At 31.4% G+C, this 13,320-nt stretch overlaps 2 protein-coding genes across 6 annotated transcripts in view; both read left to right on the forward strand.

Moving 5' to 3' along the window:
- LOC106626842 (serine-rich adhesin for platelets) overlaps positions 1-13,320 on the forward strand; it is a 139,799-nt gene that overhangs the window by 117,310 nt on the left and 9,169 nt on the right. The gene's annotated exons all lie outside the window — the stretch shown is intronic.
- On the forward strand, positions 5,032-6,052 carry LOC106626844 (uncharacterized). The gene has a single exon (XM_014246701.3). It carries the CDS (start codon positions 5,158-5,160, stop codon positions 5,866-5,868), a length of 711 nt encoding a protein of 236 aa, XP_014102176.1. The 5' UTR covers positions 5,032-5,157; the 3' UTR covers positions 5,869-6,052.

The raw sequence follows: 13,320 nt of genomic DNA on the forward strand, positions 1-13,320 counted from the left end.
AAGTCAACTAAATTTAAACAAACATTTTTTTTTTGTTATTTAAGTTCAGAATTAAAATTAATTTGTTTAAATTGAGTTTCAATAAAATTAAATTAAAGATTTTTAAGATTTGTTTTATTAAAAAAAATTCTAATGTTCAATTAAAATTTTTTTATTAAGAAATTTTTGAATGAAACACTTGTAAGTTTTCATGAAATCCATTTTGTTAATATATTAAAAATTCTTTTTTAGTAGATTTTTAATCATCAAATAACAAAAACTTATATTAATTTAGTTTCATTTTTTTAATTAAGTAATTTTTAAATTATTAATCAATAAATTTTTTAAAAATATAAATATTTTATATATTGTGGTATATGTGTGCGTTTAGAAAATTTTCTTTTTTCAAATGAACAATACACACACCTGTATATAAAATATACGCATAAAATGTTTCCTACTTCGTCATTGATACTACTATAAATCTACAAATGTGCAGCAGATCAATATCGCAACTCATGCAGTGTTATAACTCCCCACCATTTTCAACCGCCCGCACTAACTTTGCTGTCGTCATAGCTTGTAGGCTAATAAATTGCCATAAACAGGATATTGTCGTTGTTTATGTCTCCATAACCTCAAACAAGCACATGTATGTGGCTGTGTAGGTTTGTAGCTGTCAATTACTTTTTGTGTTTGTGTGGGAAAGCTTATTGCAACGCTGCGAAACGTCATTAGAGTTGACCTAATTCGGCGGATATGTGGCGAGACAACGAACAAAAACAAAAACAATTACACACAAAGCAGAATCTCCTGCGTCATTGTATACGCCAACAAGTTGCTTGCAACAGCGGCTAGGTACAGCTGTTTGCAGCATAGCAAAGTGGCTAGCAACAGGTTTTACAGCGCTTCTTCCTCTACTTATTTTCTATCTCCGTAGTGCTATCCTTTATGGCGCACTTTAATGAGGGTTAATAAAGTTTCTCAGACATAAAATTTTGTGAAACTGCCAGATAAACGTGTGTGTGTGTGTGAGAGAAATTGGTGCTTTAAGTGCAACAAAGTATTTGCAAAATGTATGTGCGATTTTTTTTTTATTTTTATATTATTTTTTATATATTTTTTTTTTTTTATTAATATTTTGTTTTCTTCATTAATATTTTATTATTTTTCATTTAATTTTTTTGAGTTCTTCTTTTATTTTTATTGTCATAATTTTTTCTTAATTTGTTTTGAAGTACATTTTACATTTTTATTTTAATTATTTTTTTTTAATTTTAATTTTATTTTTTTGTGTGCGCATTTTTTACTTTTATAAAAATGTTTTGAAGAATCAATACTTATTAAAAAACAAAAATTGATATTTTCAACAGGGTGCTCAAACCGGAAGTCCGTGCATAATTCAAAAATAAGTATGTATTTTTGGTTTTTTATTTGCTAAATAAGTCGATATGGCTTTAAATACATACTTGTATATTTTTAATTATTTAATTTTGCATCAGCTTTTTGTTGTTGCTTTTATGGTGCGGTTATTGGAGCGCAGCAATCGTTAAGTGCGAGACGATGATATTGCTCCATTAAAACCCCAGCCAATGCGCTATTTATAGTTTGTGTCCGCTATCACGCCCTGTAGGAAAAATTTACATGTTTATGACTTTTTTGAAGGGGTGGATTTTTAGAACAGAAGTTTAGAATAACGCTCTAAAAATACCATCGTGAAAAGTTGTATGTGAATTAGCCATTAAATTTAGAAATATTAGAGATTGTATGATTGTAATCAGTTGCAACGAAGCTATAATACCCTTTACAAATACAAAATGCCAAATTTGGTAAAGATATCTTGTCAAACTGAAGAAGCTTTACATACAAGCACTTTATTCCGATCGTTCAGCTTGTATGGCTGCTATATGCCATAGTAGCCCGAACTAAACAATTTCTCCAGAGATTGTATTCTTACCTCAGACAATAATTTACTTCAAATTTCGGGAAGATATCTCCTCAAATTAAAAAGCTTTCTATAGAAAGACTAGATTTTGATCGATCAATTTCTATGACAGCTATATGCTATAGTGGTCCGATATCAGCGTTTCCGGTAAATGAGCAGCTTCTTGGGGAGAAAAGTACGTGTATAAAATTTCAGACCGATATCTCGAACACTTTGTGTATATACAAACATATATAACTTATACATATATATTTTTTCTAAAGTTCCCTTCTGGCTGTTACAGAAAATATGTGGAAAACTTAATATACCCACTTCAGAGTATAAAAATATGACTGAAAGCGCATACATTGTCTTACATCAATACATATGAATCAGCATATGCCATACATATCTGTACATATCACTTAAGTTAATATACTGATTTCCATTGCGTGGCGTCGACGCCAGCAAAGTGGAGCAATTAAAACTAGAAATGTAATGCAAAGAAGACAAAAAACAAAAGCGAGAAACTAAAAAAGATAAACAAAACAACTAAACTAAGTAAAGAGAGAAATGTGCAAAGAAACTGTTAAGCCGCTGCGCACGCGCTAACTGACCAGTCACTTTGCGCAGCAACAGCTTGTTGCAAGTTATGGTGCATTCACTCCATTTACAGGGAAATAAATACTGGCCGCTTCAATCTTAAGGGGTATTGAATTACTTGTAGATATGTTTACCTATATATATATATGTTATTATATATATATGTATTTATTTATGTATATATATATTAATGTTTTGTGTACGCTAGTATATCACCGCTTCGGTTAGCGGGCGTTTGTTGCACCGCATATTGGCCCATTGAGTAGTTATATGCCGCGCGAATTGACTAACAGGTTGTCTTAGCTGTTGGTGCTGGTGTTATAGCGCCACGACCTATTTGGCGTAAGACAGCGTGTGCGTAATCCAATGTAAGAAATAAACACGTTAATTAAAGGTGTAGGTATCTTGCAAAAAGTATAATGAGTATAGCGTTAGTACTGTATTACAGTTTGTTTCATTGCGAAATTGTTGCAAATATCTATAGATATTGTGTGGTGACGAGAAAGAGAGAGCGACAGAGAAATACCTAATTATTTTCTGCAAACAATACATATTATTTCGGAAGCCTAATTTTCTGCAGGCCAGTATTTTTTATATCTACTTTTAAAGAAAGAAATGCCAAAGACTTTTTTTTCGAAAATTTTGGTCTCTTACCACTCTGTTCCATGAAAAAACTCAGTCTCACGGGCTGAAAGCCAAGTTAGATCCGATTTTTTCATTGATTTACGCTAGATTTAGATTCTTCCGAATATTTCCCGTAAAAAGCAAACTTAGATCCATTTTCTTAATTCGTTTACTCTAGATTTAGATTCCTCCGAATATTCTCAGTTAATTATTTTTAAAGAGAAGCTCTGGTAGTTGAAACACTTTATGTTACAAGAATTTTTGAAAACCTAGACTGAATGGACAAAATACTAAAAGGAGATTATCGCGTATAAATGTTGAGTCTAGAACAAAGAATATGATTTTTATATGCTTTCGGCGTAGTCACATCATGCCTTAGCGATCTATGTAATATTATATAGGTATGTACCTCTCTACATAATTTACGCTTTCACCTTTGCTAGATTATTGGTTTAGCTTTTCCTGCCATTTATAGTGGTATTAACCAATAAATAGATGTGTCTACAATTTTTGGATTTTATGGAAATACTTTTCATGATAGAAATGTAGAAATGCTATGAGAGGTTTGCTATTGTTTTTCGAAGGAAAAGAAATTTCTGATGTTGGTCGAAATGAAAATGAAAACTGCTCCTACGACCTGAAGCTACAGAACCACTGCACTAATATTCAGTGCTGAGTATTATGACCAGTGCAAATTTGGGTAACCTCAACCTAATGTAATTCCAAGAATTGTATTTCGATTAAATTTCCTACTTTACCGAAATTTGACGAACAAATTTTCTGCATATTTTTAGTATCTTTTTTTTATAGTATATTTTTGGTCAGCAAGCGCTTGCAAACTCATTACAATCTTTTGAAATTGTATTTATTTTTCAAAGACATACTATTTTCGAACATTCACTCATAAACCTATATTTCCTAGTCATTTGTGAAATATATGCTAGCAAGTGAAACCGGGTTGTAACCGGCTGACTTCAATTCAGCTCCCATTTGCTCAATTGACATTCGAGATCGGCTTATGTTGTGATTATGCAAGTTTCACTTGTTTTATATCAGTAAGCAAGCATATACTTGGTTTACGATGTATGTTAATACCGAATAATTGTATAAAGTGGTGAATATTTTAAAGTTGCTTAAAAGTATTGGTTTGTAAAGGAAACAGATTTGTGTGTACCGAAAAGTGGATTTGACATTTATCAAGAGCTTCTAAACTTTCAAAATGAATGCTGAAGAAATAAAAATGAGAAAGTATTAGTATCTATAGAGCGGGAACTTTATACTAGTCTTAACAAGTCTTTTTTCCCATCAGCGTTTTGTGCAGCTATCGTTTTCTTGAGCTGAATAAGGGTAACGTTATTTTTGCTCTCAGCGTTTTATTCAGCAATCATTCGTTTGAACTGAATCAAGGCATTACAGTCCTTTTGACATTCAGCGCTTTATTCAGCTTTCATTTTCTTATGCTGAATAAGAATATTTTGCTGTCAGCGCTTAAAACAGCTATCATGAGCTTGAGCTGAATAAGGTTCTTTGGCTGTCAGCGCTTAATACGGCTATCATGCGAATGAGCTGAATAAAATAATTTTACTGTCAGCAATTTATGCAATTATTGTTTTCTAAAATTATGCTAAATTAAGCTTTTATTTGTTTTTTGTTTATCAGCACTTTATTCAGCTATCAATTTTTTCAGCTGAATAAAGGCTTTACCGTTGTTTTGGCATTCAGCGCGTTTTCAGCATTCATACACTTGTGCTGAATATCCGTTGAAAGCCAAAGGCTTATTGTCTAAACTTTCCAATACACACTTGTCTATTCTTACACCTTACAAATTTTGTAAAATTATTATTACAAATAAACTCAGCAACTGGCGTCAAGAAAATATTCAAAATTATATTTGAAAATTACATAACTTTCTGTAATGCAAATCAATTAATCGTTTCTTCTATCTACAACTTTTGGCATCGCATCTAAATTAAAAATTTGTTTTATAAAATAATAATTGTCGTTGAAAAAAAATTTGTTTATACAAAATGGCCTTGCAAAACTTGCTTCAAAGGTGTGTGCTAAACATCGCAAAACCCGGCGGCTTGTTTGCGCCGACATCCTTTATACAGCCCGTACGCTTTTCGAGTTCGGTAGGCGGTTGCATTTTACCGAAACACAAAAAGAAGCCAACCAAACCCCGACTTGGACGTAAATGTATACCCTATAAAGTACCCATTTGCAGTGAAGAAGTTTTGAAGAAAAAACGCAAATCGAAACCCTGCCAAATGAAAACCGACGTACAAGAAATTGATCCCGAATGCTGTGATAATCCTTGTATCGATATGTATCCACGTTTTGATGATCTATATTATGCGCCGTCCGAGAAGAATCGTCCATACCAGCAAACTTGGTGTGAATTTGGTAATTTACGTATAAAGAAACGGCCACGTTGTTGCTATGAAGAATTCGATATACCAATGCCGAAGCGTCGAAAACCGAAGCGTGGACCTAGCGTCGATCTATGCGAAGTGGCTAGACAATGTCCGAATGTGTCTCCAAAATGTGTGAAACTCGTTTGGCCTGGTTGTCGCACTAACAAATGCACATTTAAATGCAATTACTATCCACCGCCGAAGGATTGCCTAAAAATCTGTACGCCATATCCGAGCTTTTCGGAATGTGACAGAGATTTGCCGAAGCCATTGCATCCAGTTGAATGCAATTGCTTGGAATATAATGGTTTTTGTCCACCATAAAAAGAGAAACATGCAAAATTATGTACATAATATAAATAAGAAAAGTAAAATGCTCTGATTTTAAAAAAGTAAAATTTCTCTAAACTACAAAGTGAATTTGCTTTCATTAGTGAAATAGCTTATGGAATGCTGCAAATAATGTTGCGGGAAAAATATAAAACTACCATTGAAAGATAGTTCAAAATGATGGCTTTTAATATTATGACTTTCATCGAAAGCTTCAAGCTTTAACGCATGAAGAAAACGTTTTGTTTTTTTTGGTCGGTTTTCTATCCATTCTTGTCTCATATGATTTTAGACTGAGTTTTGACGACTACTAGTAACAATTATCATGAAACTGCTCAATAACTTGAAATCTTATGAAAATTACTCACGTAGCTATAAAAGCTTATAGGTTGACTGCCAACATGAAAAAGCTTTCAGATTTGTAGAATAATTTCAGATGCTTCTGACAAGCATATAAATTAAAGAAGCGTGCTTAAGCATTTAGCAAAGAAAAAGAAAGCTTTCAAAAGCACTTTTTTATATTTAAACTAGGTTTCTAGCCAAAGAAAAAGTGCTTTGAAATCTAAATAGGATTTAAAATGCTTACATACATTCCTTTCAAACCTCTGAACACGGCTGCCTAAAGCCACAATCTCCAACCTCCAAATAGAAACGTGACTTGCCACGTGATTAACGCCTAACGCCATCCTTGCAACACAACGTGAAAATCCAATTTTTTGAGCGCATTGAACTTCACCCACTCAGTTGAGAGCCTAGCATTGTACGCAGTAGATCGCAGTATATATTTCTAAGGTGTCTGTAATTAATAGTTGAGGTCTTTAACCTGGCGTTTAAATCAAGTTCGTGTTACATTAAGGACGCGACAAAAGAAACTGCCGAATGATGAGAAAAAAAGTGACAAAACCAATAATTGTCAAAGCGACTAATTGTATGTGCCGACGAACACGTGACAAATATGTCAAAGCCGATTGACGACTACACTTATGGCATATACACTAAATATGTCAGGGTATTTGCAGGGATTACCTACTCTTTGGTGTGGTCGGTAGGAAATGGTAAAGTATGTACTCACATTATGAGTTTGTGATGGTTGCAGAGGTTAAATTAAATCAAATTATTTTAAATCAGAAATTTGCTTGTTTAAAAGTATTGGTTTGTAAAGTAAACAGATTTTTGTGGACAGAAAAGTAGGTTTGACATTTGGCAAGAGCTTCTAAACTTTCCGAATAACTTCAGCAATTATATATAAAATGAGAATATACTAGTATCTATAAAGTTTACAGGTCTGTTTGTCTTTTAGCGTTTTATTCAGCTTCTACAGCTAGATAAGGTAAAGATTTTTTGCAAGTAGCGCTTTATTCAGCTATCATTTTCTTGTGCTGAATAATAACTTTCAACTCCTTTTGCTGTCAACTCTTTATTCAGCTATCATTCGCTTAAGCTGAATAAGGTTATTTTGCTGTCAGCGCTTTATTCAGCTATCATTGTCTAACATAATGCTAACCAAATGCTAAATTACATAAATTTTAAAATCAGAAGTTTGTTTCAAACGAGTCGATTATTTTTGAAGTTGCGGGCATCAGCTATTTTTGCTGACGTCACTCTAGCGCCGATAAATTTTTTGATATAGTGTAATAATAATATTTATTAGAAGTGTTAGATATTTATATTAGAAGTGTTTATAGGTACAGAAAGAAGCATGCCACTAAAAAGCTTTTATTTCAAAAATATCTGGTCTCAATAACTAATCTTTTCAACTCTGGGATTGCAAATCATTTATACATTTTAAAGCAAATGGTTTCCTCAGTCGGATTTCAACTAAATTTTGATATGGCATGGTAATTCGTGCTATCTCACATATGTTCATTTTAGAAGCACATTAGAGATCTGCAACTAGAAAAATTTTCTACCATTAAACGATTTTTGTAAGCTTCAGTTCGCTCTGTTAGATCAATCTCTCATTTATCACTCTGGCTCAACTAAAATTCAGACTTATCCATTAATGATTTCTCGACTTAAGCAGCATTTGAATCCACCTCTCTCTTTATTTGATCTAACAATTCCTCTTTTTTATGCTTTTTTCGCTAGTTTACTTCGATATACGATTATGCTTAGTGGATTACTCAGAATACTAAGTAGGGAATCCTAAATGTTTCGTCCAACAGCTAGAAAAATTTATGAATACTTCATCCAATCAATAAGTGGAAGAAGAAAGGAAAACGTATCATTGGATACTTCTCTATGTATTCCAATAATATTGGGCATAAATTCGTATTTGTATAAAACGTATATATTTCTTCAGAAAACCAATATCAACAGCTGTGAGGATTACGTTGTCGAATTGAGCAGAAATTTCCATTCCCATATAATTCACAGGTCCAAATGGTAAAAACATTGGGTAAAGTGATTCTATCAATTTCGTAAAAAGTTGTACCAGGTAAATTTTTTTCAGAACTAAGCAATTAAGCGATGTGGCATACCGAAAAATATATATTAAACATTATAATTGAGGTTAGGTTGACCTTTACGAAGCCATGTTTATTATTCATTAAATTAAAAATTTAAGGTCTACCATACCAAAACCCAAATCGGCAGATTATTTTTGCGCTAACTAAATTTTAGGTTTAACGTAAGAAATGTGGATCTCGGAAAGATGAATATCCACTTATAATATCAAATTGCGAAAAATGGTAATGAGTGGCGTAATTTTGTGACCACAACCAAATCATATGCTTACCTGAAAAAAATGCGTATTACTGTCCCACCCAATTCTTATGGGGTTCTTCGACACATCAACAAAATCAGGCTTTTCTTCACCAACGAGTGCGACACTTCAACAAAAAATAGAATATTGATGTTGATAGTGGCACGTTGACGTTGCCACAAGTAGTGGCAACAAGCAGAAGAAGACCTGCATCCGCATAAAATCGGAAGAAAATGTTTGTGTGCGAGTGAAGAAAGCAAACAAATCAAGTATGTGTGTACATATATATATGGATGTGTGTGTGCGTAAGTGTGGAATTACCATAAGACACTGGGAAAAGTGCTGTGGCAACCGAAATAACACACACGCAACATGTGTGGCAGTCATCTGAGGAGAACGTGACGTTGAGTACATGGCTAACTGCATTTTGATTTAGTTTTGTTGCAAATGTTGAGGCATTGAATGGCTGACTGGCGCACTTACAGGGTACACCTTCAATAAGCGAATCAAGGCTGCGTATATGTGTGTTCAAATATATATATGTGCATGCGTGTGTGTACTCAGGCGTGTAAGCAAATCAATGCCACTGCGTTGATGGGTTTTATCGGTAACCAGCGAGCAGCAGCTACAGCTGGCAGCGAAGGTGGTGCTGAAGATGTCGTTGGTGAGCAGCGCGTCGACGTTGGCATCGATGACTGACATTGACAGTGTCCACAGCGCCGCTCCTTTAAGCGTTGCATACAAATATATATATGTTTGCATGTTTGTATGTATAGAGACTTATAATGTTGCAACGTCAGCATTGTGTTTGATTTTTGTTTTTGTTTGCACTTCTTACTTTGTTGTATGTGTTTATTATACCCTGGACAGGGTATATTAAGTTTGACACAAAGTTTGTAACACCCAGAAGGAAACCTTCTAAATATATATTCGTATATAACTGATCAGCGTGATGAGTTGAGTCGATTTGCCATGTCTGTCTGTCTGTCTGGCTGTATACACACAAACTAGTTCCACGGTTTTGGAGATATCGATCCGAAATTTTGCACATGTTCTTTTCTTTAAAGAAGTAAGCTGGTCACGTGTCGGAATTTTCGATATCGGACCACTACAGCATATAGCTGCCATGCAAACTGACCGAAATCAAGATAAAGATCTTTTTATACCATTTCATGTTATAAAAAATGCACCTGTGAAAGGTATTATAGCTATATATATAGGTGCAGCCGATGTAAAGGTTTTTTTTTATTGTTATTCGTATTCTTGCTTCAGCTACTGCTGGTACAATCTATGCGTCGGATTATCCTAATGTAGGCTATTCATGTGTGTGTGTGTGTGTGTGTGTGTGTGTTCAAACGGTCTAACGGCCTGTCGTCTGCCTGCCCACGTTTGCCTTGATTCATTGTTGATGTTGAACAGATGGACTGTTGTTGTTATTGCATTTAATATTGTTGTTGTTGGAATCATAATTGTTGTTGTTATTGCTGCTGCTATTTTGGTTGGCTTGCCGCCGGCAGGCATTGATTGCTATTCACTTCCTTGTACTACACACCAACGCACATTACACACACACACACAAACGGTGTACCTGTGTATAGCTGGCGTGTGTACTTAGCCACAAGGAAGGAATGGGCCTCTCTACATTGTAGGCTTTCTATTATGGCTCTTCATGTGCTGCCTTCAGTTGCATATTGCACGTGCCTTAGTGAACATATTCGATACTAGACTAGCTAATAGCCAGCTATAACGGTTTGCCGCGTGCAAATATTCGCTTACCTACAAACGCGAGCGTGTGATGTAGCAATAACTGAAAATTACAACAACAAAAAGCAATAAAAAAAACAGTTTTAACACCGAAAATCAATTTTCCATTAAAATTGTTCATTTTATAGCCATTTACGGCTGGCGAATTGCTTTTGAGTGTGAAAACTTGTTCGCATTGAGTTGTCGCCGCAGCAGCGGCATAATGGTCGCCGGCGATGGAAGCACTCTTATTGTGCAGAATACGCACCTAAAGCAATCACTGGCGGTAAGCGGGGTTAAAAGCGAGTTGTGAAGTGTTTTTGCTTTAAAATTGTTTTATAAAATTTATTCTTTGTAAGAATAAAGAATTTTTTTTAGAAACTTCTTTAAATTAAAATTTCTAAGTTCATCGCTGGCGTTGAGCGTGGGTGAAAGAGAGTTACTAGATGTTGTTGAAACTAGTTTTATAAAAAAAAAATTGTAATAAAAAAATGTTGAAAAAAAAAATATTTTTTTTTAAAATAAAATTTTTTGAAAAAAATTATGTTTCGTAAAATTTTCTTTTTTTAATTTATTTGTAATAAAAAAATGTTGAAAAAAAATATTTTTTTTTTTAAATAAAATTTTTTGAAAAAATTTATGTTTCGTAAAATTTTCTTTTTTTAATTTTTTCCCTAAAAAAATTTGTTTCTAATGTTTTAATTAATTTTTATTTTTTATTTTTTCTTTGTTTTCTGTTTTAAGTTTTTTTTTTAATCACACAGTTTTTTATAATTTTTTGTTCAATTTTGAATTTTGTATTACCATTTTATTTTATTAACTTCTACCGGCTAAAGTTTTGAATTGTACGTTTATTTCTTTTTTTTTAATAGAAACGGAAATAAAAATAATTTAGTTTTATCCTTTTTATTAAGATCAGAGTTTATGAATTTTTGTTAAAATTTATTATATATTATATATGATATTTTTTTATTTTTTCCAATTGTTTTTATTTCTTTGAAATTTTGTTTTAAACAAATTTACTAAAAGAATTTTATCTTTAAAAATAATTAATTAATCAAACTGTAATATCCTTTTTTTTTATATATTTAATAAAATTTTTACAAAAATATTTTAATATTTAAAAATTCTAAAATATTTAAATTTCAAAATGTCTATAAAAAAATAAAATTTCTATACGAAAATTTAAATATTTGAAAATTCGAAATATTTAAATTTTCTGTAAAAAAATAAATTTTTTGAAATTCGAAAAATATTAAATCTTAATTTTTATATACAAAATTTTTTAAATTAAATTTTTCTTATAAATGATTTGCTCTACAAATTTTGATTCAATATATATTTAAAGTTTTGTGTAAAAATCACACAAAAACTGGCTAAACACGTTTTTTGAACAGACGTTAAACTAATTCAAGAAAACAATAATAATCAATTCGTTTTTAAGAAACTAAAAAGTGCATGGATCAACATTCTAAAGCATTCTAATGTGTTTATATACATTTCTTCAGCACCACATAAACATACATATATCCATATATCCATATGTACATGTATATACATCTTCAATCGTCAAAATCTTTGAAAAATCTATTCGAACGTGCAACTCACGTTGCAAACATGTGTTTCCGGGTTCAATAAACTGCTGAGACAAATGCTGAGCATTACATTGAATTTCAATCGTACTGACAAATACACATATATATGTATGCATATGTGTGCTTACTAAATCTTAAAATATTTATCCTTTTCGCTTTCGACGCTCAACACTCGGTCACTGTGTTTTTTGTTTGCATACAATTTTTGTTGTTTGCTTTAAATTTTTTTGGTTTTGTTTGCTTTCTTCTTATCTGCTGATTGTACAAGTGTTTTGTGCTACGTTTGCTTTTACAAATCTATTTCGACTGACCAAGTGACTTGGTTATTTACATTAATGTATTTATGTGTATGGAAACATGCTTGCTCTCTATACACTGCATCGGAAAAGTACGCGTATAATGTAACACTTTGGTTCTACCGCCCAAATTACGCTAATTTAACTATTTTACATTAATTGAACTACAAAATTAAACAAAAGCAAATAAAATTAAAATAATTAAACAAAAAATTTAAATTCATTTACAAATTTTAAAAATTAAAAAATCAAAGAAAACCCAAAATTAGAATTTGGAAAAAAATTAGAAATGATTGTATAAAAAACATTAAAAATTTAGAAAAAAATTCAATAATATAATAATTAGGAAAAACATTTAATTAAGTATAGAGCTTCAAAATTTTAATTCCTGAACTGAGATAGATTGATGATTGCTGAACTGAGAAATAGTTATAAAAAAAATGCAAAATTAAAAAGAAATTTCAAAAAAGTTAAAAAATAATAATTAAAACAGAAAACAAAAAACAAAACTAGAAATTGGAAAACAACAAAAAATTAAAAAAACCAATGTAGAAATTTTTTTTTATAATTAATAATTATGTAGGAAAAGAATTTAATTAATAAAATAATTGATTTAATTAAACAAAATTTAACAATAATTCATGAACTGAGATAGATATTAATCAAAAAAAGTTATAAATGGATTTGAAACAATTTTTATTTGTATTTTTGTTTTTACTTTAAAATTTTCACTAAAATTAAACAAAAAATTATAAGAAAAATTAATTAATTAACTAGCATATAATTTTTAAAGTTTTAAAATTTAAACAAATATGAATTTAAAATTTTTAAAGCAATTTTTTTTAGTAATTTTTTAAAATAGTTTTTTTAATATTTTTTTTTATTTAAAAAGTTGGGGAAAGACGAGTTCTATTCTAATCTATTGGTGCATTCTACAACAAGCCAATGAAAAAAAAACAGTTATCAACCTTGCAGATATGTTAATACTAAAAAAAAGAATAAGCTTCTCACTCATGTTCTAATTCTATTAAAAACGCTAGACGATTCGAATTAAAAAACCAACTAACCTCCAAATATCAGTTTTTAAATCGTTGTGGTATACAATAAT

This window comes from Bactrocera oleae, chromosome 4 (genome assembly GCF_042242935.1).
Source record: "Bactrocera oleae isolate idBacOlea1 chromosome 4, idBacOlea1, whole genome shotgun sequence".
Taxonomy (NCBI): Eukaryota; Metazoa; Arthropoda; class Insecta; order Diptera; family Tephritidae; genus Bactrocera; species Bactrocera oleae.

Coding starts and splice junctions, on each gene's coding strand:
- LOC106626844 (XM_014246701.3), top strand. CDS start 5,158: ATGGCCTTGCAAAACTTGCTTCAAAGGTGTGTGCTAAACATCGCAAAA.